This window comes from Staurois parvus, unplaced genomic scaffold (assembly GCF_062004578.1).
Source record: "Staurois parvus isolate SC_StPar_1 unplaced genomic scaffold, SC_StPar_1.0 ptg003330l, whole genome shotgun sequence".
In the NCBI taxonomy this organism is placed as follows: domain Eukaryota; kingdom Metazoa; phylum Chordata; class Amphibia; order Anura; family Ranidae; genus Staurois; species Staurois parvus.
The window spans coordinates 26,967-50,879 of NW_028321126.1; the positions used below are offsets into that span (position 1 = coordinate 26,967).

Consider the following 23,913-nt stretch of genomic DNA (forward strand, 5'->3'; position numbering starts at 1 on the left):
TTAAAGGTATGGTGAGGTGGGCCAAAAGGAGCCAAAAAGCCTCCAATAACACACTGCGATGTTCAGCGTGTCATTATTTATTACCGTACATGTTTACGCACAATGCCAAAAACAAGGCTCCGGCTCCCACTATAGAGACTGACCAAATCCATGCTAATTATTTCTTTATGGCTTAGTGGCCGTTCCTGATTCCAGAAATGCTGGTTTATAGAACAGGAGCCCATTCACACACTGACTCTACCTATTGCTTAAAACTCTGCTACAGTCATGATTCTCCATCCCCACAAATCATACCCCCACCCCCTCTAATTACTGCAGAAGCAACAACAAAATAAAAAGCTGAGCTAAATACCACTTTTACTTTAAAGTTTTATTATACCCATATCATAAAAAATAATTAAAAAAAAATCAATAACTTCTGTATTACATGCTATTCATACTCAATCACTATGGGATTTGTTTCTCTATTTTGCAAAAAAACTGGTTGATCCTGCTGTTCTCTGTCTCCCCCTCCTGTCCATGTCCCCAATGCAGTTGGTGATTTTGCAGAGGTGTGTTGGCAGCTACTGCACATGCTCAGTTTTCAGTGAGTTTCTATGCTGAGCATTCCTTTCCTGATCACATCTGAGCAGCCTATGTGACTATACAGTCACACATGTGGGCGTATACATAGTGATATGTGACAACTTACTCCCTCCGTCATGCCAACTAACCAGCTATTACATCACCTCCCTGTTTTTCTAAGAGAGAGGCTGAAGGGGTGTTACACAGCATGTGATTTGCCTAAGTGCAGTAATTGGATGCTGTATTTAATAATATAGGTTTAAAAACACAAGAGGTAAAAAAATGACAAGCTCATCTGTGTAGGGGGATGTGGCCACTCCTGTCCGTCCTGCAGGTTCTGCCGTTCATACACCTAGGGTGCCATGGATACAGCATCCAATTACTGCACTTAGCTGGCACCTCAGGTTCCTTTAAATGTTTGCAGTAGGAAACAAAGTTGTAAAGAATGAATGAGAAAATGCTGCAGGTCCTAATTAGGGTCAACCTAAAGGACTGTCTGTTACTTAAAACAGAAATGGCAGTTCTGTACGTCTCACTTGCCTGGTGTAAATGCCAAGTAAAGGGACGTGGCTCTTGCAAAATGGCTGCCTCGGATATACAGAATACTTCAAGTTAAAATATCACATTGATGTTTCATAAAGCGGCAGCCATCCTATAGAGCAAAGCCAACTTTACATACAAAGACAAAAAAGAGAGGAACAGGAGGCGCCAGCTAAGTGCAGTAATTGGATGCTGTATTTAGTAATCTAGGATTAAAAACACAAGAGGCAAAAAAAATGACAAGCTCATCCTTGTGGAGAGATGTGGCCACTCTTCTCCATCCTGCAGGTACCGCCGATCATACACCTAGGGTGCCATGGATACAGCATCCAATTTCTGCACTTAGTTGGCGCCTCGGGTTCCTTTGAACGTTTGCAGTAGGAAAAAAAGTTGTAAAGAATGAATGGGAAATCCTTGTGGAGGGATGTGGTCACTCCTCTCCGTCATGCAGGCACTGCCGATCATACACCTAGGGTGCCATGCAGGGGCGGACTGACAACTCATGGGGCCCCCAGGCAATAGGGGATCATGGGGCCACTTTGTCCTTGCCCAAACTCAAAAAGCCTATGAAAAAGGTACCAGGGGCATCTTATGGGGCCCCCTACTGACCTGGGCCCTAGGGCAGTGCCCGAGTTTCCAAATGGTCAGTCCGCCCCTGGTGCCATGGATACAGCATCCAATTACTGCACTTAGTTGGCGCCTCAGGTTTCTTTGAACGTTTGCAGTAGGAAAAAAAGTTGTAAAGAATGAATGGCAAAAGGGTGCAGGTCCTAATTAGGGTCAACCTAAAGGACCGTCTGTTACTAAAACAGTTGTGTATGTCTCACTTGCCTGGTGTAACTGCCAAGTAAAGTGCCCTGGCAAAATGGCTGCCTCGGTTATACAGAATACTTCAAGTTAAAACATCACATTGAACAGCGGAAAGTAGTCATGTTTGATCCGTTGAATAAACAGTTTACATCCCGACCCTCATTATCATCAACCTAAACGGCCATCATGTGCGGATTGTAAGTGGTGTTGAAATAACCTGTTATGCCGAATATTTCCCCAAAACGCCTCTAATGCTTCTCGCAACAGATGATTTTCTTGTTTTTTTCTTTTTTTTTTTTTTTTTTTTTTAGGCTGCTCATGAAATTCTACTTTTGCAATTCTGTGTTTTTAGAGATTAATGGTCCCATTTTCTTCTGTTCCAGAGCCTTAAACATTAATCACCGGCAATGCTTTGCTGTTACAACAGAACTAAAAGCCCCGAGTTTACCAGGCACAATTTTTCCTGCTTTCAATTTGCTGCTGTGAAAAGCTTTGCTGTACAGCTGCGTGCGTAAATAAAAGTCCAGTTTCCTTCTGTTTTCAGGACAATTATTCAGCTTCATTTACATTTCACTACTTTTCATGCTCCGCTCTGATTTTGAGTTGCTTACTTATTACAGTTTTAGTTAATAGTTTTCCGTTTTTCTTTTCAAATCTAAATAATTTCGCTCATTAGTGTATGTAATTCTAATAGTAATGCTTTTTTTTTTTTTTTTTTTGCTTTTATGTACTGCCTCGTACTAATATGCAAGGTGGGAGCACCAATAGCATGTAATCTGAGAGCAGAGGATCCCACACCTCCTGCTGTTGTCTGGCCTCCTTAGTACTCTGTCCTCCACAGTTTACACCACTTTAAGGCCCCATGTACACGGGACACTTCTGAACGATGGAAACTGACTGCTGGAAAACGTAGGTTAAAAAAAGTCTGTTTAGCCGCGTTTATGGGCGTTTGCGTTTTAAAGCGTTTAAGAGAAATACAGAGAGTAGAAGCAGAGGCAGCAGTATGTGTTGAGATTAGCTTAGGTGTGAGTTGCTCGTTAACATTTTTTTTGTTTCCAAGGGTGGGAAAGGTGTCTGGTGGAGGGAGTCATTAAGGTCACCTGGCAGGGGTCTGCATGAGGAATTTGAGGTGTGAATGGTCATTAACATATCTTTTGTGTCCAAGGGCGGGAGAGGTCTGAGGTGTGAATTGGTCATTACAATGTGTGAAAAGCTTGGTAGGAACATCCTGTGTTCAGTGTTTTGTCCATCTGAGTACTTTGAAAACACTTTGCATGATTTTTTCATGATGAACAAAAGGCTCTGGACAGCATCGGGAGCTGGAAAAGTAAAAAAAAAATTCAAACACTTCTAAACGCGATTTGCCGCATTTACAAGCATTTTGCGTTTGAAGCGCTGATAAAATCGACTGCTGAACGCAAGTTTTCTGCGTTAAAAAGAACGACTGTAAACTCAAACGACTAAAAGACGATGTGTACACGGACACATAGGAAAACATTAGGGAGAGTTCAGGGGCTGCTGAAAAAAACGCAGAACAGCTCCTAAACGTGAGTTTATCAGCTGCAGTGTACATGAGCCTCAAGACCAGGCCTTTTTCTTGTCACTTTTTGTTTTCATTTAAAAATCAGTATTTTTGCTAGAAAACATGTTTTTGTGTTTTTTTTTTTTATAACAGACCCGTGAGAATAAAATGGTTGCTTTTGCAGTTTTTCCATGCCACACAGGATTTGCGCAGCAGTTTTTTAAACGTGATTTTTTTGGAAATAAAACATTTTAATGCACAAAAACACAATACAATACCCTACATCAAGTAAATAGATACCTAACATGTAATGCTTTAAGGCTAGGTTCACATATGTGCGGGTGGTGCTGCTGTGGATCAGCACGAAAATCTGTGCAGCCGCACCACCCGTACAGGGAAATGTGGACCTGCGGGCAGGTGCACTGGAAACCGCAACCGTACTGTGAACTGAGGATCCCGTGCAGGCTGCGTTTTCGGAAGAAGTGCAGGGACTTCTTCCCTGTGTGTGACGGGCACGGGAGTCCAATCAAATCGAACCGCATTTCGGTTTACAAATTTTTCGCAATACTCAAAGTCCCGCAGAATGAATTAAATTCCTAAACCGAGGTACGCCTGTATATATGGCTTTTAGTATTGGGTTATATGTAAATATATGTCCTCTATGGTTAATTGCATATTATTTAATGGCATCATTTGTTATATGTGGCATTCTTAAGTGCAGGGATATTATATTATGTCCCAGCAAAATATGGGGGTCAAATGCACAGTTGGATAAACCATTGGGATTGCACAGCGTTCTATATCACCATATCGGCAAGGCCAGTATGGCGCTCTATCTAGTGGTAATGAACACCCAATTGCGATGGGCAGGAGTGTATATATGGCCGGTCGCCAGGCCGCACAGCCATCCCCCCTGTGACAAAGTTGGAAGTGACGAAACGCGTTGTGACATGGCTGTGCGGCAACCAGATATCATATCAGGACTGGAAGTCACGTGGCAGCGCGATCGATCTGATTCGGTGGTGGTGGCGGCGGCAGCCGTTACTATGCTACCTTACCTGACATCTATTCACAGATGTATATAATGAGCATTTTTATGTGTTTTATTATGTGAGTGGCATTCTGTTTTAGAATAAAGTTTTCTCCATTGGTTACTGTACCACTGGACATGTTTATTTTTTTCTATGATGACGATATCTGGTGGAGTGGAGTAAAGAGCTGTATGATGATCAACACCTCAAAGACCTTAGGTGGAGTCTCAAAGTGATTTATGCCAACCATTAGATGGGGGGCACAGTCACTGATGGGGTGCTGCTTTTGCGTGAGTGTTGCGTTTGATGGAGTGCTAAGACGCAGTTAAACACAGCAGTCTAATCATGCCTTCTCTGCTTTTCACAGGTAAATGCTGCCATCTCCTCTCCACTCTTAACTAGAAAAACGCATAGACTCCTGTTAATTTCAGAACAAATAGTGTTTATATATTTTTGTATATGTTGATTAGTTCTCACCTCTAGTTGCACTCTTTTTATGACTGTAGTCTGTGTCTGTTTGAGAAACATCCCCCCCTATTCATGTGATCCTTATCAGTACCTAATTGGGGCGGAGAAGAGTTCTCATTTGACCATCTCCCTATAAATTTAGATCAGCTCATGGGGGGAATCACAGATGGGGGGCACAATCACAGATGGGGCGCTGCTTTTGAGTGAGTGCTGCGTTGATGGAGTGCTAAGACGCAGTTGAACACAGCAGTTCTGCGTTGATGGAGTGCTAAGACGCAGTTGAACACAGCAGTTCTGCGTTGATGGAGTGCTAAGACGCAGTTGAACACAGCAGTTCTGCGTTGATGGAGTGCTAAGACGCAGTTGAACACAGCAGTTTAACTAAAGCAGGATAACTCAGCAGCAGAAAGATACAACAAGAAACTCTACAGCATGCTGGATGGACTGCAAGCAAACACCCTGGGAAACATTTCTTACAAGTCTGAGTCCCACTCTGTGTACCTTTTTAATATGTCCCTTCTACTCCTCCTTTTCATATTACTTTCCTGCGTTCCAAAAATCTCACTTCTTTACCCCTTGCTCCACCCCAAAACTTGTACATCTCACCCTCATTGCTACCATCTCCCTACTACTGCTCTCATCACCTCTCCTGCTGACCCAAACACCAGGACTGAAAGGCATGTGCACTCGTGTACATCCCGCTCCCATGTTACTTTCCTCACCCTTCTTCTTCTCCTAACCTCTGGGGATATCTCCCCAAACCCTGGTCCTCCAGTATTTCACCCCAACACCTGGCATCCTCTTTCTTCTGGGAATAGCCGCAATCCCCTCAATTTAATATCAGTCCCCGTGCTCCCAAAAACCACCCTCCCTTTTTCATGTGCACTCTGGAATGCCCGCTCTGTCTGTAATAAGCTCACCTCTGTCCATGACCTTTTTGTCTCCCGCTCCCTTAACCTACTAGCAATTACAGAAACTTGGCTCCAAGCAGCAGATTCTGCTTCTCCCGCAGCACTTTCCTATGGAGGCCTCATCTGGACCCACTCACCCAGACCCAGTGGTCGGGAAGGTGGTGGGTTTGGTTTGCTTCTATCCCCACTGAGCACCTTTTAAGTCCTCCCTAAATTCCCCTCTCTATCCTTCTCTTCTTTCAAGACTCACTGCATCCGGCTATTTTCTCCCATTTCTCTGAGGATTGCAGTGATCTATCGGCCTCCTGGACCCGTGTCCCGCTTTCTTGATGATTTCTCTGCCTGGCTACCCTACTTTCTCTCCTCTGAACTACCCACTATCATTCTCAGGGATTTTAACATCCCTATTAATGTCACAACCCGGCTACATCCCAACTCTTCAACCTAACCATCTTTTGCATTAGCACAGTGTATACAGTCCTGCACTCACTCTGATGGGAATACATTAGTCCTTGTTTTCTCCCATCTTTGCACTCCCTACAACCTCACAAACACCCCCTTTCCTCTCTTTGATCACAATCTCATCACCTTCACAGTGTCTTCGTCTTCAAACACCTAACCCTCCAAGCAGCAAACGGGGAGGGTCAAACTAGGATGCTGTGAAGGCAGCTGACATTCTCCTTATCAACTGATGACATCATTGGTTGTCAGGACGCTGGCGGCTAGAAGGTCATAATGGTTCACAATGAAAACCCGTGGCTTTGTGTAACTAAAAGGCAGGCTTGTTCCACCCGCTGGCTTGTATACACTTTTTGGGCTATTTTTAGACATTTTGCCAAGGCACCCCTGAAGAAGCCTCAAGGCAATTTTAGACATTTTGCCAAGGCACCCCTGAAGAAACCTCAAGGCAATTTTTAGACATTTCGCCAAAGCACCCCTGAAGAAACCTCAAGGCAATTTTTAGACATTTCGCCAAGGCACCCCTGAAGAAACCTCAAGGCAATTTTAGACATTTTGCCAAGGCACCCCTGAAGAAACCTCAAGGCAATTTTTAGACATTTCGCCAAGGCACCCCTGAAGAAACCTCAAGGCACCCCAGGCTGTCCTATACGATAAAGATGATCAAGGATGTACTGGTCCCCAGTCGCCTCTATTGTGAGCCGCTGGAACCGCCAGGACGGGAGAGCCTGGAGAGGTGCCGGAGTTCACCTGGGGGAGAACCTCTTTGCGACACCTGCAAAAGCAATCTAATGGCTAATTAGCTGTTAGGATTGCTTTTACGTAAAAGAGCTTCACCAACTGAAAAAAAAAAGCTGGGTTGATGCCTTCAGCTACACGCATCAGCCCGGTTTCAGCTTCTAAACTAACGACATGCATGTACATTAGCCGGTCCGGAAGTGGTTACTCTGTCCTGTGTACCGTTCTTCTAATTTTCCTATTATTGTGATAAAATGACTGTTTATACCCGGAGTTTCTGATGCATTCTAGTGGAAATAATTGCATTGGCCTAAAGGACCTATTAGTTCTGAAAAGCTCCAGAATATTTCATATCGCATCTGTAAACATTGGTAATAGCTTATATTAGCTAATGCTCTTTAACAAGACTCATCCCTTGTTTCCTGTTCTGCTTATACAGAGCCTTCTATCTCACAAAGTGGTGCTAAATTTTCGAGGAATTTTCAAAATGTCATATGGTCACCACAGGATAATCTTCCATGTTTGCACATCAGCCCTTAGAATTTGCTTTTGAAGATAATGCGCTTATCTGTATTTTTTTTCTTTCTCGGAATATTAAAATCCTTTTTATATGTTGACTATTCATCGGTTCGTTAAAGTGTATCTAGTGCCCAAACGTTTTTTTTTTGTAGTTTTGAGTTGGGAATGGTTAAAACCCTTTTTCTTCATCCTACATCACAGGACACAGAAGACTTCATATTCACTAAGTTATAAATGCTTAAAGCGGAGTTCCACTCACTCTGTAAAAAAAAAAAATAAGTCAGCAGCTACAAAAACTGTAGCTGCTGACATTTAAAAAACAGCCACTCACCTGTCCCTCGGTCCCGTGGTGTGTCCCCCGCAGCCCGTTTCACTGGCCGTCCTTTATTCCAGGCGCCGGCATCTTCAGTGTGGGCACCCGTCTGTGACAGCTTGCAGCTTCACAGCCGGGTGCTCACTGTGCATGCGCGAGTAGCACTGTGCTTCCTGAATGGCCCCGTCGTCTTCTGGGACCTGTTATGTGTCCCACAAGACTTTGGGGAGGGAGGGAGGGTAGGAGGACAACTTCTGCTTCCGATAGCCTAGGCGATCGCAGTGGAAGTGGGAGCGGGTACCTGCCAAATTCAGGTACCCCTTTCCCCCCGCTCCCCAAAAGTGCCAATCCTTAATGGGGAGCGGGGGACCAATCTTTAAAGCGGAACTTCCCGTTGGGTGGAACTCCTCTTTAAGTCTGGGGGAGATGAGAAGAAGTTTTGGGGTAGATGAGAAGCAAAAGTGTGACTTTTCAGGTAATGAATATGGTGGTTGAACTTGACTCTATTATCCTCGCAAAACCCTTCTGCTAGCTCCTCCTGTGGTGGGTGTGGCGCCGCCCACTATTGGACAGCTTCCATAAAATTGGTTTATAAGGAGGAGGTCCGGGAGAGACCAGTAGAAGCCCTTAGTGGCCAGAAGACGCTCTGACGCTGGGATTTTTGCCAAGGCTATATGGGCTCATTGACTGGTCACGCCTACGGCTTCCCCGTGACACCCTGGGCAGTTTGGTTCCGATGGGATTTGTTCCTCACAGCTTCTAACATAGCTTTGGTAATGTATTCTATGCTGTGACACTGTCAAATGATGTGTCTATTTCATGATGTAATGCTCACATTATTATTAGTGTGTTATTAGGCAGATTGTGATGACTATAAGATATATCCTCCTGTGTGTCGTGTGATAATAAAAGTGGAGGTTTTGACAGTGCAAGAATATTGCAGTTGGATTCTGTTATTTCTTGGAGTGCCGGGTGAATGCTATGAGGTGCCAGGGCAGGTGTTCATTTGGTGGAGGGTCTTTCACATGTGTAGAATATGTAATGGTGTAAAAGTTGATTAAAAGGTACCTGCATGACTACATGGTGATTGTGTGCGTGTGTATGATTTGCTTTTAGTTATTGCACCCAGCATCTCTATTACAACCCCTTATGGGGCAAAGAAGGGCTTCATCCAGATTAGTTGCTACAGCTATCAAGCCAAAAAGGGACTGTATCCGGACCCCATTTGCAAGAGATGGGGTGGCCTGCAATGCTGCTGGTTGGTACTTAATTTTACGAGCAGCACTTTCCAGGGTAACTTGGTCTTGTCTATTTTGCAGACTTCTCCTTTTGAACCTTTCTTCCCCCCCTTGTCACTACTTACATGTAAGGTTGTCTTTTTTTTTGGTTGCCTTTACTTCAGCTTACAGAGTCTCAGAGTAGGCTGCACTTTTCTGCAATGCAACATTTTTTCACCGGAATAGTTGAGTGTGTTGGCACCTTAATTTTACCTACCTGGATTCTTAGTTCCACATGTGTCTGTTCATCTGTTGTCCTGATCCTACGTATTCTGAGGAAAAGGCAGTCCATTCTTTGGATGATGTTCAAGCTGTTCGAGTTTATCTGAAGTCTACAGCTTCATGTTGGAAGAGAGAGAAGCCGCTCTAGAGAGCCAGTTTGTGTGGTGCTGTTCCTGTGCTAACAAGGAATGACAGAGAGATGAGCTCATCAGTCTGCTGCTTCTCCTTTCACTGTCCAATCACAGCTGGGGGAAGAACAGGACCTGTAAGCGTTTCCCAAAAGAGAGGTTCAGGATTTTTCTTCCTTTTTAATTATATTTCCTAGGTGGATGCAGCATCGGTCCAGTACTGAATCTGTCCCCTGCTGATTCTGAGGGTGAGAACTGAGCAATCAGACACCACTGATCGCTCAGTTCTCTCCCTCCGCTCAGAGCAGAGGGCTGGGACTGTGTCAGGGTCCTGTCTACGGCGGAAGTTCTGGAAGATCTGGCATTTCTGCCAGTACTCTGCATGGCCACAGAAGGACACATCAGCCTCAGTCTGGTACCAGACGGCCTTTATAAGGAAGCTCATCACTTCCTCAAGATGCTGGATGATCTCTAGCTCCCCGTGCCCTGTTCCTGTTTCTTGTGATTCTGACTTGTGATTTTCTGTTACCGACTTGGCTTGCTCCTGGACCTATCTACTCTGATCTACCCCTGATCTGACCTCGGCTTGGCTTACGGATGCTCTCTCTCTGACTCTTCTGTGTATGACCTCAGCTATCCCATCTGACTACGTCCGCTCTGATTCCCACCTGGTACCTGACCTTGGCTTGAACCGACTACCCAGTAAACATCTAAATCCCGGAAGGGCTTGCATACCACACACAGGCGCCTCCTGTCTGCAGACCTATCTCCATACACCAGCTGTGCTTCTGAGTGGACCACCAACCAGCACTCCTACAGGCAACCTGTGCAACTTTGGGTGAGACTCCCGCTGTCCCACTCTCAGGGGAGTCCGGAACTTAGCCGCAAGTGAAGCTCTCTCTCCATTGGCCTCCATCACCAGGTACATGATAGACTGTCAGTCTCTGGCTCTCTGCTCTGCCCCCTCCCAGTGCTTAATGAATCGCTGGTCTGTGGATGGTACGCAAGTGGGAGCAACTGGCTCTTGTTCTCAGTGGCTCGCTGAGAAGCTGAGCCAGCTGTCAGTCCAGGAATCTGGGTGGATCCCGATTGTAAAGTCAGGATCTTTCCCCAGACTGGACCAGCTGAGTAACATCAGCCAGCAGAGGACTTTAGCCTGTTGTTGGCTGAAAACGGGTCACAGAAGTGCAGAACGAACTGCACTCCTGTAATCCACAGGAGAAGTACAGCCAAACTGCAGAAGTGAAAAATCAGGTATCCTGCCATTCCAGACAGGGCTGTGCTGTGTAAAATCTCAGAACTGGATGGACAAAAATACAAATCCTTTGGAAGGTACAATAGCTGCCACATACGTATTTCATCTTTGCCTTTAACTGTTTGACTGGAGTTCATGTTTAAAGGGTCAATCCAGTCGGAACTGATACTTCCATTTGTGGTAAATACTTGGAGTCCAGTGGTGAGATCTCATTTATTGAGGTCTGAAGAACACACCTTTGCCATGGCAACAAAGTCCCACTTTCTGCTCAGTGGATTTTTAACTGATTTTATATAATGAAAAATCCAGCGGGAGCTGTGTTCTCAGCACTAGAAGGGCAGGATGGACGTGAACGTTATGAGAAAACTTGGTAAAAGATTTGCCCACCAGGGTTCCAATGAAGCCAGCAGATGACACGGCCCACTAGACTCCATCTGTATCTTAAAGGAAATCTTTGAACACAGCGTACACTTTCATTTCATAACATAAATTGTAAAAGAAAAACAAACTGTAGTTTGACAATCCAATATATGCCTACTTTATACATTTTTGTTCATTTTGTGAGTTCTGCATGTCTGCTGGCCATCTCCTTCATCAACTTCTTGGATTCCCTGCATTCTCTGCAGCTTCTCCTCTGCTGTTGACTTTCAATTTCTAAGGACTACATATCCCATGGTACCTTGCTACCTACAAACAGTGATTCCTGTACTGACTCCACCTCCTGAAACTTCTCCTCTCAGAACCTCTGTAGTTCAGAAGGCAGGCTCTGTGAAATGTGTGACGTTTATTTTAACTAAAAATAAAGCTTTACAATCACTTTAATTGAAGTATTTGGTGTGGAAATTCGACTTTTGTTTTGCAGGTTATGTCTTTTAGCAATGTTGTATTTTCTGTAACCTTTGGGAGAAGCCTATGAGTACATCGTATCCACTGATGCCTTTCTTTATATTATCATATTGCAGCATATACTGTACATAATGCCCCATGTATAGACATAGCTACTCATCATGCAGCATAGAAGTGCATCCTCTTATTATATTGTTCTCTGCAGGCTTATCTTCACCTGGGAGTGAATGACAAGTTGGTGTTAACTGGAAGACCTGACAGACCCATTGGTTGTCTAGGAACATCAAAGGTTAGTAATGCAAAGGGGAGAAAAACACCTTGTTTACAGTAAGATCTGTACAAATGTGACACAGAAGTCCACAGGAGCTACTTCTAGCCAACTTTAGGGGAAAAGGTAAAGGCGCAATATATCTGACTCCAAAAAAAGTCCATGTCACCAGCACATGCACACTGCGGCAATGGGAGTGACGTCATCATGGCATGGCTATTTAAATGGCTGGAGCCCGCAGACCCAGAAGGAAGAGGGGTGAAAATGGAAGCTCTGTCAGCGTTGACAGGCTTTATTTTAAGGTAAGTCTTTCACAATGTGCTAGTATGTGATACATACTTGCACATTATGCCATTACCTTTCTTGCCCCCCCCCCTTTTTTTTTTTTTTAACTTTCTGGTTTTACTACCGCTATAATGCATAAAATGCATTAAGGTAAAAAATAAAACCTGACTTTAGAACCACTTTATATATTAAGAAAAGTTCAACAGTTGCAGAACTTTTATGGAAGAGAGATATAGAGTGTTTTACAGAATTTACCATAATCTTTCTTCAATAAAAGAGAGAGAGAGGAAGAGTTCATCTCTTTAGTTGCTTCTTTTTATAATATGAACAGGAGCCAGGCGCTGTGTAGTTTTGTGATAGAAATAATACACCTTGTATGGAGGTGTGTCTTTAATAAGTCATATGGTAAAACAATAATAAATAACCAGCCTGTGTCACCACGTCAAAGTTTGACAAAGCGCATGCGCGCGAAACATGTTGTCCCAGCAACCGGCCTCTTCCTTCTAAAGCTGCGGCTCCAGCAAGAGTTCCCCCCCTCTGTCTCTCCACATCGTGGTGACGTCATCCAGGACGCTGGGACGTCGGGTAAACGTGGTCCCTGCACTGACAGGCATTCTACTCCACTGCTTCCCTCTGAGCGGACGGGCCGTCCATCTTGGAACCTGGCTTCCTAAAGCCACAGGCTGGTTATTTATTATTGTTTTACCATATGACTTATTAAAGACACACCTCCATACAAGGTGTATTATTTCTATCACAAAACTACACAGCGCCTGGCTCCTGTTCATACCTCCCACAAACTGATGTGTTTTTACCATGGCAGCAGTGAGTTTTTTCCCCACCAATCATAGTTGACATATACCATTCACTTATTTCCTTTGGGACACATCTGTGCGCTTTTATCCAGACCGTTCTTCTTTTTATAATATCATACATTTTTTTTTACAAATGTTTGTATATCTGAAAGCATACTATACTTTATAAAAAAAAAGTAAAACCGTAGTAGGTAAAAAAGACAGTCCATTTATTGTTGGCTTTGACCAACCGGACCATTGTTAATCATCTTAGAGAGTGGCCGACCCAATAGTTCACTCTGAACTAATCCATCTACCTGAACTTATTGAGCTTCATTGGACTACCATAAAATAAGAATTATTCATGACAGTACGCAGGTATAGGTGAGGCAAAAGATGGGCGATCACTGAATCCACGAGGCAAAGTAAGTTTGTCCCAGCAATGGTTACCATAAGGGCATAGACAGCACTCAGAAGGCAGCACCTGGGAGATGTGAAGAGATCTCTTCAACAGTAAAAACAACAAAGAGCACCACTCTGGGTGCAGCATAACATTAAAAAGTTTTATTATAACAATTAGCAACTCACATTTAGGCTGTAGGAAAGTGCTTGACACTCCCACGAAAAAAAAACGGAGTTGCCGCTGTCTCACGGAGGTGTTAAGAAGCCAAGGGATCCGCTGTTCCATTTGGATGAGTGACCGCCATCAGGCTTTGAGAATGTGGCCTTTATCCTGCCCTTGGAGCACTATTCCTTCAACTGATACCAATGATAGGACACCATTCCTCCCACTGACACCATCGATGGCACTATTCCTCCCATTGATACCAACACTGGGGCCTTCTTCCACCCATTAAAACCAATGATGGGACACTATTCCTCCCACTGACACCATCGATGACACTATTCCTCCCATTGGTACACACAGTGGGGCCTTCTGCCACCCATTAAAACCAATGATGGGGCACTATTCCTTCAACTGATACCAATGATAGGACACCATTCCTCCCACTGACACCATCGATGGCACTATACCTCCCATTGATACCAACACTGGGGCCTTCTTCCACCCATTAAAACCAATGATGGGATACTATTCCTCCCTCTGATACTAACAAGGGGCATGATTCCTCCCATTAAAACCAATGATGGGACACTATTCCTATGATAGGGCATTGCTTGCTTCCACTGACCTCAGTCTGGCCTGCCCGAATCCTGAAGGGCAGTAAACTGGCCCTTTGCTTAGAAAGTTTGGAGACCTCTGTTCTAAACCATCTTATGTTTTTCACATGGACTGGGTGGAGGCCTCCTTAAGCAAAGAACAGGTCAATACATTTTGTGACATTTGGTAATCCTTGTCCAAACTTTACCGGTTGGTACCCTGCAGTCTATAATTAAGTGTTTCCAATATAGCAAGTGCTATCAAACTAGTTTGCTAATCAGTGACCCTCTAATTGATTCTGTATCCTCTACTTAATTGAAAATATCCATTAAAGTGGTTCTAAAGTCTGATAGCTTACGGATAACTAATCAATTGTGTCATTGGGAGCATATCTGAGAAGCAGAAGTCTCTCATTGCTCAAGGGACCCCTAGTAACCTCTGAAGGAACCTTAGAGTTCATGGAACCCTGGGTGAGAAACCCTGTTATCTGCATTAACCAGACAAGCATCTTTTGGGTGCCTTTCTGAATTTGGTTTCCAGTGGTTCCTGAGGTCTGACTTGCCTTGACTTTATGATATAATCCAGTGAGACTGCTCCATGACCAGTAAGGGCACTTTGAACATCTGCACCTATGAAGTTGTTTTGGTTTAAAAAAAAAAAAAAAAAGTTATAGCAGTTATTTTGTGACATCTGCTTTTAGGCAAGACATTTAGAGTATACAATACAGGGCAGGTTTACCTAAAAGAAGGATCCAGCTAAATAGATTAGTCAGTGGGAACATATCTGAGAGGTAGAAATTGCTCAAGGAACCCCTAGCAAACTCTGGAGGAACCTAGTTGAGTAACCCTTCCTTAATGTGTGGCATGTACTCTCAAAACTAACCTTTGTCCTGGAACACCCCGCAAAACTCCACCCTTAAATAGATCAGTCAGTGGGAACATATCTGAGAGGTAGAAATTGCTCAAGGAACCCCTAGCAAACTCTGGAGGAACCTAGTTGAGTAACCTTTCCTTAATGTGTGGCATGTACTCTCAAAACTAACCTTTGTCCTGGAACACCCCGCAAAACTCCACCCTTAAATAGATCAGTCAGTGGGAACATATCTGAGAGGTAGAAATTGCTCAAGGAACCCCTAGCAAACTCTGGAGGAACCTAGTTGAGTAACCCTTCCTTAATGTGTGGCATGTACTCTCAAAACTAACCTTTGTCCTGGAACACCCCGCAAAATGCCACCCTTATGCTAAACCCAAGCACTAAAGATTATTGTTTACCTTATCCAGTACCAGATGATCTCAAAACCACACATCCCTATGCTGAATTCGAACAGCACCCAAGTTGAAGTCATTTATCTGTTATGCATGTACTGAGATCCTAATTTTGCCTCCTCAGATTTATCGTATTCTCGGGAAGACGGTGGTGTGTTATCCCATTGTGTTTGATCTGAGCGATTTCTACATGTCCCAAGATGTCATGTTACTCATTGATGACATTCAGGTAAATTTACACTTCATATCAAGTTCTGCTGAATACAATACTTGAGAGATGGGGGATGAGTGAACCTTATTATTATTATTATACAGGATTTTTATAGCACCAACAGTTTGCGCAGCGCTTTACAATATAATGGGAGATAGTACAGTTCCAATACAATAAAATACAAAAAAAGACTAAAAGCTTGCCCATGCATGCAAAGACTTCGCTGGCTGACCAAATTGGGACTTAGCCTTTGGCTGCTCAGTAGCTGTCTGGCTATTTTTGTGCCATACACTTTTTGGCTACTCTGTCAAACGTGGGTCCTTCAGGGAACAAAGACAACTCGTATTATAACACCATAGATCCTCCAATGCATGTGTCAAACACAAAGCCCGCGGGCCTAATGTGGCCCACCAAGCCATTTCATGTGGCCCTCCCCCAGGGCTGTTTTTTAGCCGGAATGTGCCAGTACTCCATTCCACCACCTCTGGCTCTCACCCTCCGCTCCCCGATCACCACTGTCACCTGTAAACACAGAAGTCTTCTGTGTTTACAAGGACAGCTTTTCTCTCGGCGGCTCTCACAGACCCCTACCTCCCCTGTACGCTCTCATGGTGGTGACAAATGCCAATAAGTATCTCCCTGCAAGTGAGAGGGAGGCGGAGCAACCTACACTACCGGAGGTGCTAGAGCCGGTCCAGGTAGGTGAGATGCAAGGAAGGTTTTGGGGAGGGGGTGGGTGATTTTGTGCAGAGGTGGGGGATAGGGAAGAGTATTGCAGAGATTAGAGCTGAGGAGGAGGGGTGGAAGTGAGATGTGGACAGCCTTTGCTGAGAGATGAACCCTGCACTCTGCATAGCATACCCATAATCCCTGCACTCTGTATGTAGCGCACTCCTCAACCCTGCACTCTGTACGTAGCACACTGCTGAACTCTGCAGTCTGTACGTAGCACACTGCTGAACTCTGTACGTAGCACACTGCTAAACTCTGCACTCTGTACGTAGCACACTGCTGAACTCTGCACGTAGCACACTGCTGAACTCTGTACGTAGCACACTGCTGAACTCTGTACGTAGCACACTGCTGAACTCTGCACTCTGTACGTAGCACACTGCTGAACTCTGCACTCTGTACGTAGCACACTGCTGAACTCTGTACGTAGCACACTGCTGAACTCTGTACGTAGCACACTGCTGAACTCTGTACGTAGCACACTGCTGAACTCTGTACGTAGCACACTGCTGAACTCTGTACGTAGCACACTGCTGAACTCTGTACGTAGCACACTGCTGAACTCTGTACGTAGCACACTGCTGAACTCTGTACGTAGCACACTGCTGAACTCTGCACTTTGTACGTAGCACACTGCTGAACTCTGCAGTCTGTACCTAGCACACTGCTGAACTCTGCAGTCTGTACCTAGCACACTGCTGAACTCTGCAGTCTGTACCTAGCACACTGCTCAACTCTGCACTCTGTACCTAGCACACTGCTGAACTCTGCACTCTGTACCTAGCACACTGCTGAACTCTGCACTTTGTACGTAGCACACTGCTGAACTCTGTACGTAGCACACTGCTGAACTCTGTACGTAGCACACTGCTGAACTCTGTACGTAGCACACTGCTGAACTCTGTACGTAGCACACTGCTGAACTCTGTACGTAGCACACTGCTGAACTCTGTACGTAGCACACTGCTGAACTCTGCACTCTGCACGTAGCACACTGCTGAACTCTGCACGTAGCACACTGCTGAACTCTGCACGTAGCACACTGCTGAACTCTGCACGTAGCACACTGCTGAACTCTGCACGTAGCACACTGCTGAACTCTGCACGTAGCACACTGCTGAACTCTGCACGTAGCACACTGCTGAACTCTGCACGTAGCACACTGCTGAACTCTGCACGTAGCACACTGCTGAACTCTGCACGTAGCACACTGCTGAACTCTGCACGTAGCACACTGCTGAACTCTGCACGTAGCACACTGCTGAACTCTGCACGTAGCACACTGCTGAACTCTGCACGTAGCACACTGCTGAACTCTGCACGTAGCACACTGCTGAACTCTGCACGTAGCACACTGCTGAACTCTGCACGTAGCACACTGCTGAACTCTGCACGTAGCACACTGCTGAACTCTGCACGTAGCACACTGCTGAACTCTGCACGTAGCACACTGCTGAACTCTGCACGTAGCACACTGCTGAACTCTGCACTCTGTACGTAGCACACTGCTGAACTCTGCACTCTGTACGTAGCACACTGCTGAACTCTGCACTCTGTACGTAGCACACTGCTGAACTCTGCACTCTGTACGTAGCACACTGCTGAACTCTGCACTCTGTACGTAGCACACTGCTGAACTCTGCACTCTGTACGTAGCACACTGCTGAACTCTGCACTCTGTACGTAGCACACTGCTGAACTCTGCACTCTGTACGTAGCACACTGCTGAACTCTGCACTCTGTACGTAGCACACTGCTGAACTCTGCACTCTGTACGTAGCACACTGCTGAACTCTGTACGTAGCACACTGCTGAACTCTGTACGTAGCACACTGCTGAACTCTGTACGTAGCACACTGCTGAACTCTGTACGTAGCACACTGCTGAACTCTGTACGTAGCACACTGCTGAACTCTGTACGTAGCACACTGCTGAACTCTGCACTTTGTACGTAGCACACTGCTGAACTCTGCAGTCTGTACCTAGCACACTGCTGAACTCTGCAGTCTGTACCTAGCACACTGCTGAACTCTGCAGTCTGTACCTAGCACACTGCTGAACTCTGCAGTCTGTACCTAGCACACTGCTGAACTCTGCACTCTGTACCTAGCACACTGCTGAACTCTGCACTCTGTACCTAGCACACTGCTGAACTCTGCACTCTGTACGTAGCACACTGCTGAACTCTGCACTCTGTACCTAGCACACTGCTGAACTCTGCACTCTGTACGTAGCACACTGCTGAACTCTGCACTCTGTACCTAGCACACTGCTGAACTCTGCACTCTGTACCTAGCACACTGCTGAACTCTGCACTCTGTACGTAGCACACTGCTGAACTCTGTACGTAGCACACTGCTGAACTCTGCACTCTGAACGCCCCATACTCCTGAACTCTGCACTCTGTAAATAGTGCATTCTTGAATTCTGCATACATAGTCTTACAGATACAACCGTCCCTTTGAGGACAATGCTGATGCGGCACGCAGTAAATTTGAGTGGTACCCCTGCTCTAATGCAATGACTGTCTTTTATGACCTGGATTTATTAGATATGGTGTCCAAGCCAATGATTTGGTGGGAACATAACTGAACTCAGTCTCGGTTATCAGAACATTGGGTTTTAAGAATCCTCTTTTCCCCACTAATTTGTTTTGGCAGTAAGGAGGACATGCCAGTTATTGTTCTTGGGTGTTTTTGGGAACTTTGTTGTCACTATATATTGGTCTCTTTCCCAGAACGCTCTACAGTTTATCCGGCAGTATTGGAAGATGAAAGGACGACCCTTGTTTCTGGTGCTCATCCGTGAGGACAACATCCGGTACAGTGAATGGTTTTTCATCAGCTAAATCTACATTGATTTGTGGGCTGCACTACAATAACTTTCTATATCCTTTTTTTTTTTCCCATTCAACAGGGGAAGCCGTTTTAACCCTATCCTTGACATGCTCGCCTCATTTAAGAATGGGAATGTGGCAGGGGTCAAGGTCCATGTGGACAGGCTGCAGGTGAGTGTTTACTGACATCCATTCCAAAGCTTTACTTTCACTCTGTAATAAATAATAATAAAAAAAAAGAGCAATACTGTCCCCAACTGGCATAGGTGAAGGCACAATCAAGTTTTTTAAATGCTTCCATGCAATTGTTTTCCTTTATATAAATATTTATTCACTTGCAATGTGACTCAATGTACATTGTGGCCCTTGCCCCTTTCTGGGAGTGTTTAGTTACTCTCTGTGTTGGCCCCACATCTCCAGCCCTTCCCTCACCCCCTGCATAAACTTTTATGTGTAGAAGTGGAAAAACCCAAATACTCCTGCGCTTGGGGATGGACTCTATATCATAGGGACCACATAATGAAATTCTTGAGATATGCACGCCTTGCTGCCCTCAAAGGATCGGGGAGTCCAGAAGTACTGAATAGAGAAAAAAACAAACAGAGGGCACACCAGCCTTGTGCATTACCTTAAATGTATGTTCAATAAATATTAAAAAAAATGTATTCTACTCACAATAGTCAATAATTATAAGGCACGTCATGAAGGAACCGCTCTGTCCATTGGTCTTGATGACATCAGAGAACCTGCAACCAACAGAGCATAGGGGGGAAGAGGTTGCATGGACCGGAGGAGCCTCCTCTGCTGCCACTTCCACCAACGCCTCCTCTCTACTTCCTACCACATGTAACTTCCTGTCTGTGACAGGAAGTGATGACCGTACAGACAGAAAGTTACATGTGGTAGGAAGTAGAGAGGAGACGTTGGTGGAAGTGGCAGCAGAGGGGGCTCCTCTGGGTTGTAAAACCAGTCCATGCAGCCTCTTCCCCCCCCTATGCTCTGTTGGTTGCAGGTTCTCTGATGTCATCAAGACAGGATCCAATTAACCTCCCAGCATGTCTTCAGAGTGTGGGAGGAAACTGGAGTACCCGGTGGAAACTCACGCAGGCACAGGGAGAACATGGAAACTCCAGGCAGGTGTAGATGGGATATTTACTTCTAAATGTTTATAATGGCTAAAATATTCCCTTTTTGGGTGCTGGATCAAAGCATAGGTGCCGCGGAAAGATGTTTTAGGGCCTGCCCCCCAAAATAATACCAGCCGCTTTGGGAGGACACATAGGGCTGTGTGCGTCCTTGGCTGTGGCCCTGCCGCTAACAGGCCTTTTATACGGATGACATAAATCCATTTTCTGGTTACTTAACGCCGTAGAACCCGTATTCCAAACTGCGCTGGGATTTTCCACCTGAACTGTTCCCCATTCACTGCTTGAATAATTAACAAGTATTTTCAGATTACGTCTTCTCTCCAGATCTCTATATCTTTTCACTTATTTATGGAGCCTGAGGACGGCCAGGCCTCTTCTGCTTTCCTCTGTATCACTCCTGTGACAGTTTGTTTTGACACCTTCTGCCTGATAAATTCACAGAAACCCGGTAATTAACCTTTATCAGCCAAACGACTCGGGTTGGCTTGTGGTGACATGTTCTGGGGACTAGCACGGAATAAATTAGAGCGATGAACATTTCTTTTGCTAAAGCCAGGTTTTTTGTGATGTTATATAAAATAAATGTGTGACGAACCGTCCCTTTGTGATAACATTTTGCCCTTTCTGTTTCAGTTTCTCCCCTTGGTATATATGTTTATATACCAAGGGGATATATGTTTAGCAGCTGTTATGTAGACAGACATTCTGCACTGTTTAGGGAAATGTGACCTTGTAGTCTTTCACTTCTATAGTTGTTGGGTTGTAGGGTTTTGTTGTGGGTGGGGAAAACCCGGTGCCAGGCTGTCTGGTGGGGGTGAAGCTGTATATATTGAGCTGTGTTTAATGTTCATTCATTTCACCCAACATGAAGTTCCGACTTGTGGTTTGGGATAGCAGGGAAGGATTGGTTTTGAGCTCTAATACCTGCCTTGACAGAGCGCTAGAAGACTTACAAGAAAAGGGGACCATTGGCTGAGACGCATCGCTCCCCACGAGGAAGCCCAGGCGGAACGGTTCCGCCACAAAATGGTTTTTGGGAATCCGTTATACAACCGTCCTGAGTCTAAATGCTGGTTCACGCTATTGCGGTGCCGGAAACCACAGGCGGTTCGGACAGGAATCACACCGCATTCCTGTTCAAATCACGTGCGATTCTTTGCAGTACTATTTGAGCCTATCACTTTTGGCTCAAATCGCACCACGCCCACACGAAAAAAGGGCATGCAGTTTTTTTTTTTTTTTTGCCGCACTGGAATTAGATCACATGGGTGCCAACGTGTATAAAAACCTTAAGCGCAATAAACCTAAAAAAGATTGTGCAGCTAGCATATAATCTGTTCCCACGTGTAAAAAAACAAGTAAATGAAATGAAGAAATGCAGCGCAACAATATATAAATAGATATGGTGCTAACAATCTAATACATGCGTGTATAAATAGCGACAAACAAATTGCTGTGCTTGTGAGGATCAATATTTATTATTATTATTTATTTCAGGTACTTATATAGCGCCGTAAATTTACGCAGCACTTTTCATATATATATTGTACATTCACATCAGTCCCTAACCCTCAAGGGGCGTACAATCTAAGGTTCCTAACCCTCAAGGGGCGTACAATCTAAGGTCCCTAACCCTCAAGGGGCGTACAATCTAAGGTTCCTAACCCTCAAGGAGTATACAATCTAAGGTCCCTAACCCTCAAGGGGCGTACAATCTAAGGTCCCTAACCCTCAAGGGGTGTACAATCTAAGGTCCCTAACCCTCAAGGGGCGTACAATCTAAGGTCCCTAACCCTCAAGGGGCGTACAATCTAAGGTCCCTAACCCTCAAGGAGCGTACAATCTAAGGTCCCTAACTCACATTCATACATACACATACTAGGGACAATATAGACAGGAGCCAATTCACCTACCAGCATGTCTTTGGAGTGTTGGAGGAAACCGGTGTACCAGGAGGAAACCCATACAGGCACAGAGAGAACATGCAAACTCCAGGCAGGTTGTGCCGTAGTTGGGATTCGAACCAACGACCCGAGTACTGCCAGGCGGAAGTGCTAACCATTTAGCCACTGTGCTGCCCATTATATATGCTATTCAAGATGTCTTCCAAGGCATACATATAAGCACCCACAGAAACTGCACATAACAGTACTATAAATAAATAGTGCACACAAATACAAAATAAATAATCCTTAATAGTGATCTGTCCCTTTAAATCCAACTCCTGATGAAGTCATGTGATGTGACGTAACGCGTAGGGTACGCCGATGACGTCAGGCCGTCAACCAGAAGTGCACGTGCTGCCATTTTGGAAGAGGAATTTCTGCATACATTTGACAGAAAACACTGTATAGTGAGTTTTTAACCCTGTACAGTCCCAGGAGGACACATTTTAATGTGAGTTGAACTAGATTGTTTTAATAAAGGCTGTTTTTAGTGGAAATACTACACTAAATTGAGCATTTTTTTCACATGGCTATGGAGCAATTTGGATCTGCTTAAAATTGCTGGCTAAGGCCCCATGTACATGGGACACTTCTGAACGATGGAAACTGACTGCTGAAAAACATAGGTTAAAAAACGTCTGTTTAGCCGCGTTTGCATACCGCGTTTATGTGCGTTTGCGTTTATAAGCTTTTTTAAAGATAAGCACAGGAGACCTTCCAAAATGCCCCTCCCCCACAAAAAAATGCTTTGGTTATGAATGAACACAGTCATTGGTACAAATCACTCATTGTGTTCATTCAGGAAGGAAGGGGCTGGTAAATGTGACATATTTACAGGACTTTTCCCCCACTCTCCATCCTGAGGGATCCTGTTCTGTGCTTGTAGCTGTCAGTTGAAAGGAGAGGAGGGAAGTCGGCAGCACTGCAGGGCATACAGGAGGACCTGGGCAGCACAGGTAAATGTAGAGTGCACAGGGAGGGTGAAGGGTGCACCGGGAGGGCAATTTCTGGAACAGATCCCCTGTATGGCTCTCTCTGCAGCTGCTGAGAGCCAGCGAGAGGGAAAGGAGATGAAGCCAGCCTTCAGCTGCTGCAGAGAGAGCCATACGGGGGATTGGTTTCAATAATTCCCCTCAGGGAAGCAGGCAGAAACATATGGTACACAGGGAGGGTGATCGATGCGGCTGGGGGGCAATTACTTGAACCGATTCCCTGTATGGCTCTCTCTGCAGCAGCTGAAAGCCAGCGGGAGGAGAGAGAGACAACTTTCAGCTGATACAGAGAGAGCCATACAGGGGATCAGTTCCAGTAATTGCCCCCCCACACACACACACACACACTGTGCCGATCATCCTCCCAGCCCACATCCGATTCACCCAGATGCCCTACTGACCTGGGCCCCGTACAGGAGGACTGGTCGTACCCCCTTATCCATGGCCCTGGGATCACGACAATATTGTCGGGATCCTTCCAGAGCCTAGACCGGCTCTGTAACATCAACTAACTGACTTTAGCCCGCTGTCAGCTGATTCTAGGTCATGGGAGTGCAAAGGTAAGTGCACTCCTGTGACCCAGAAAAAGAATTATTACCAAAAAAACTTTGGCCATGCTTCTATGCTAAATGTGACTGGATAAATCCACAATGCTCCTGGTAGCCACAGAC

General features: G+C 45.1%; 1 protein-coding gene across 1 annotated transcript in view; it reads left to right on the forward strand.

The window, feature by feature from the left end:
• The window catches only part of LOC149428311 (phosphorylase b kinase regulatory subunit beta-like), a gene marked incomplete at both ends in the record, with an annotated part of 47,181 nt that overhangs the window by 15,998 nt on the left and 7,270 nt on the right, over positions 1-23,913 (forward strand). The window contains 4 exons of the mRNA XM_089667523.1: positions 11,809-11,892; positions 15,502-15,606; positions 19,058-19,140; positions 19,237-19,327. Coding sequence (XP_089523649.1) covers positions 11,809-11,892; positions 15,502-15,606; positions 19,058-19,140; positions 19,237-19,327 — 363 coding nt within the window. The remainder of the gene's footprint in view (positions 1-11,808; positions 11,893-15,501; positions 15,607-19,057; positions 19,141-19,236; positions 19,328-23,913) is intronic.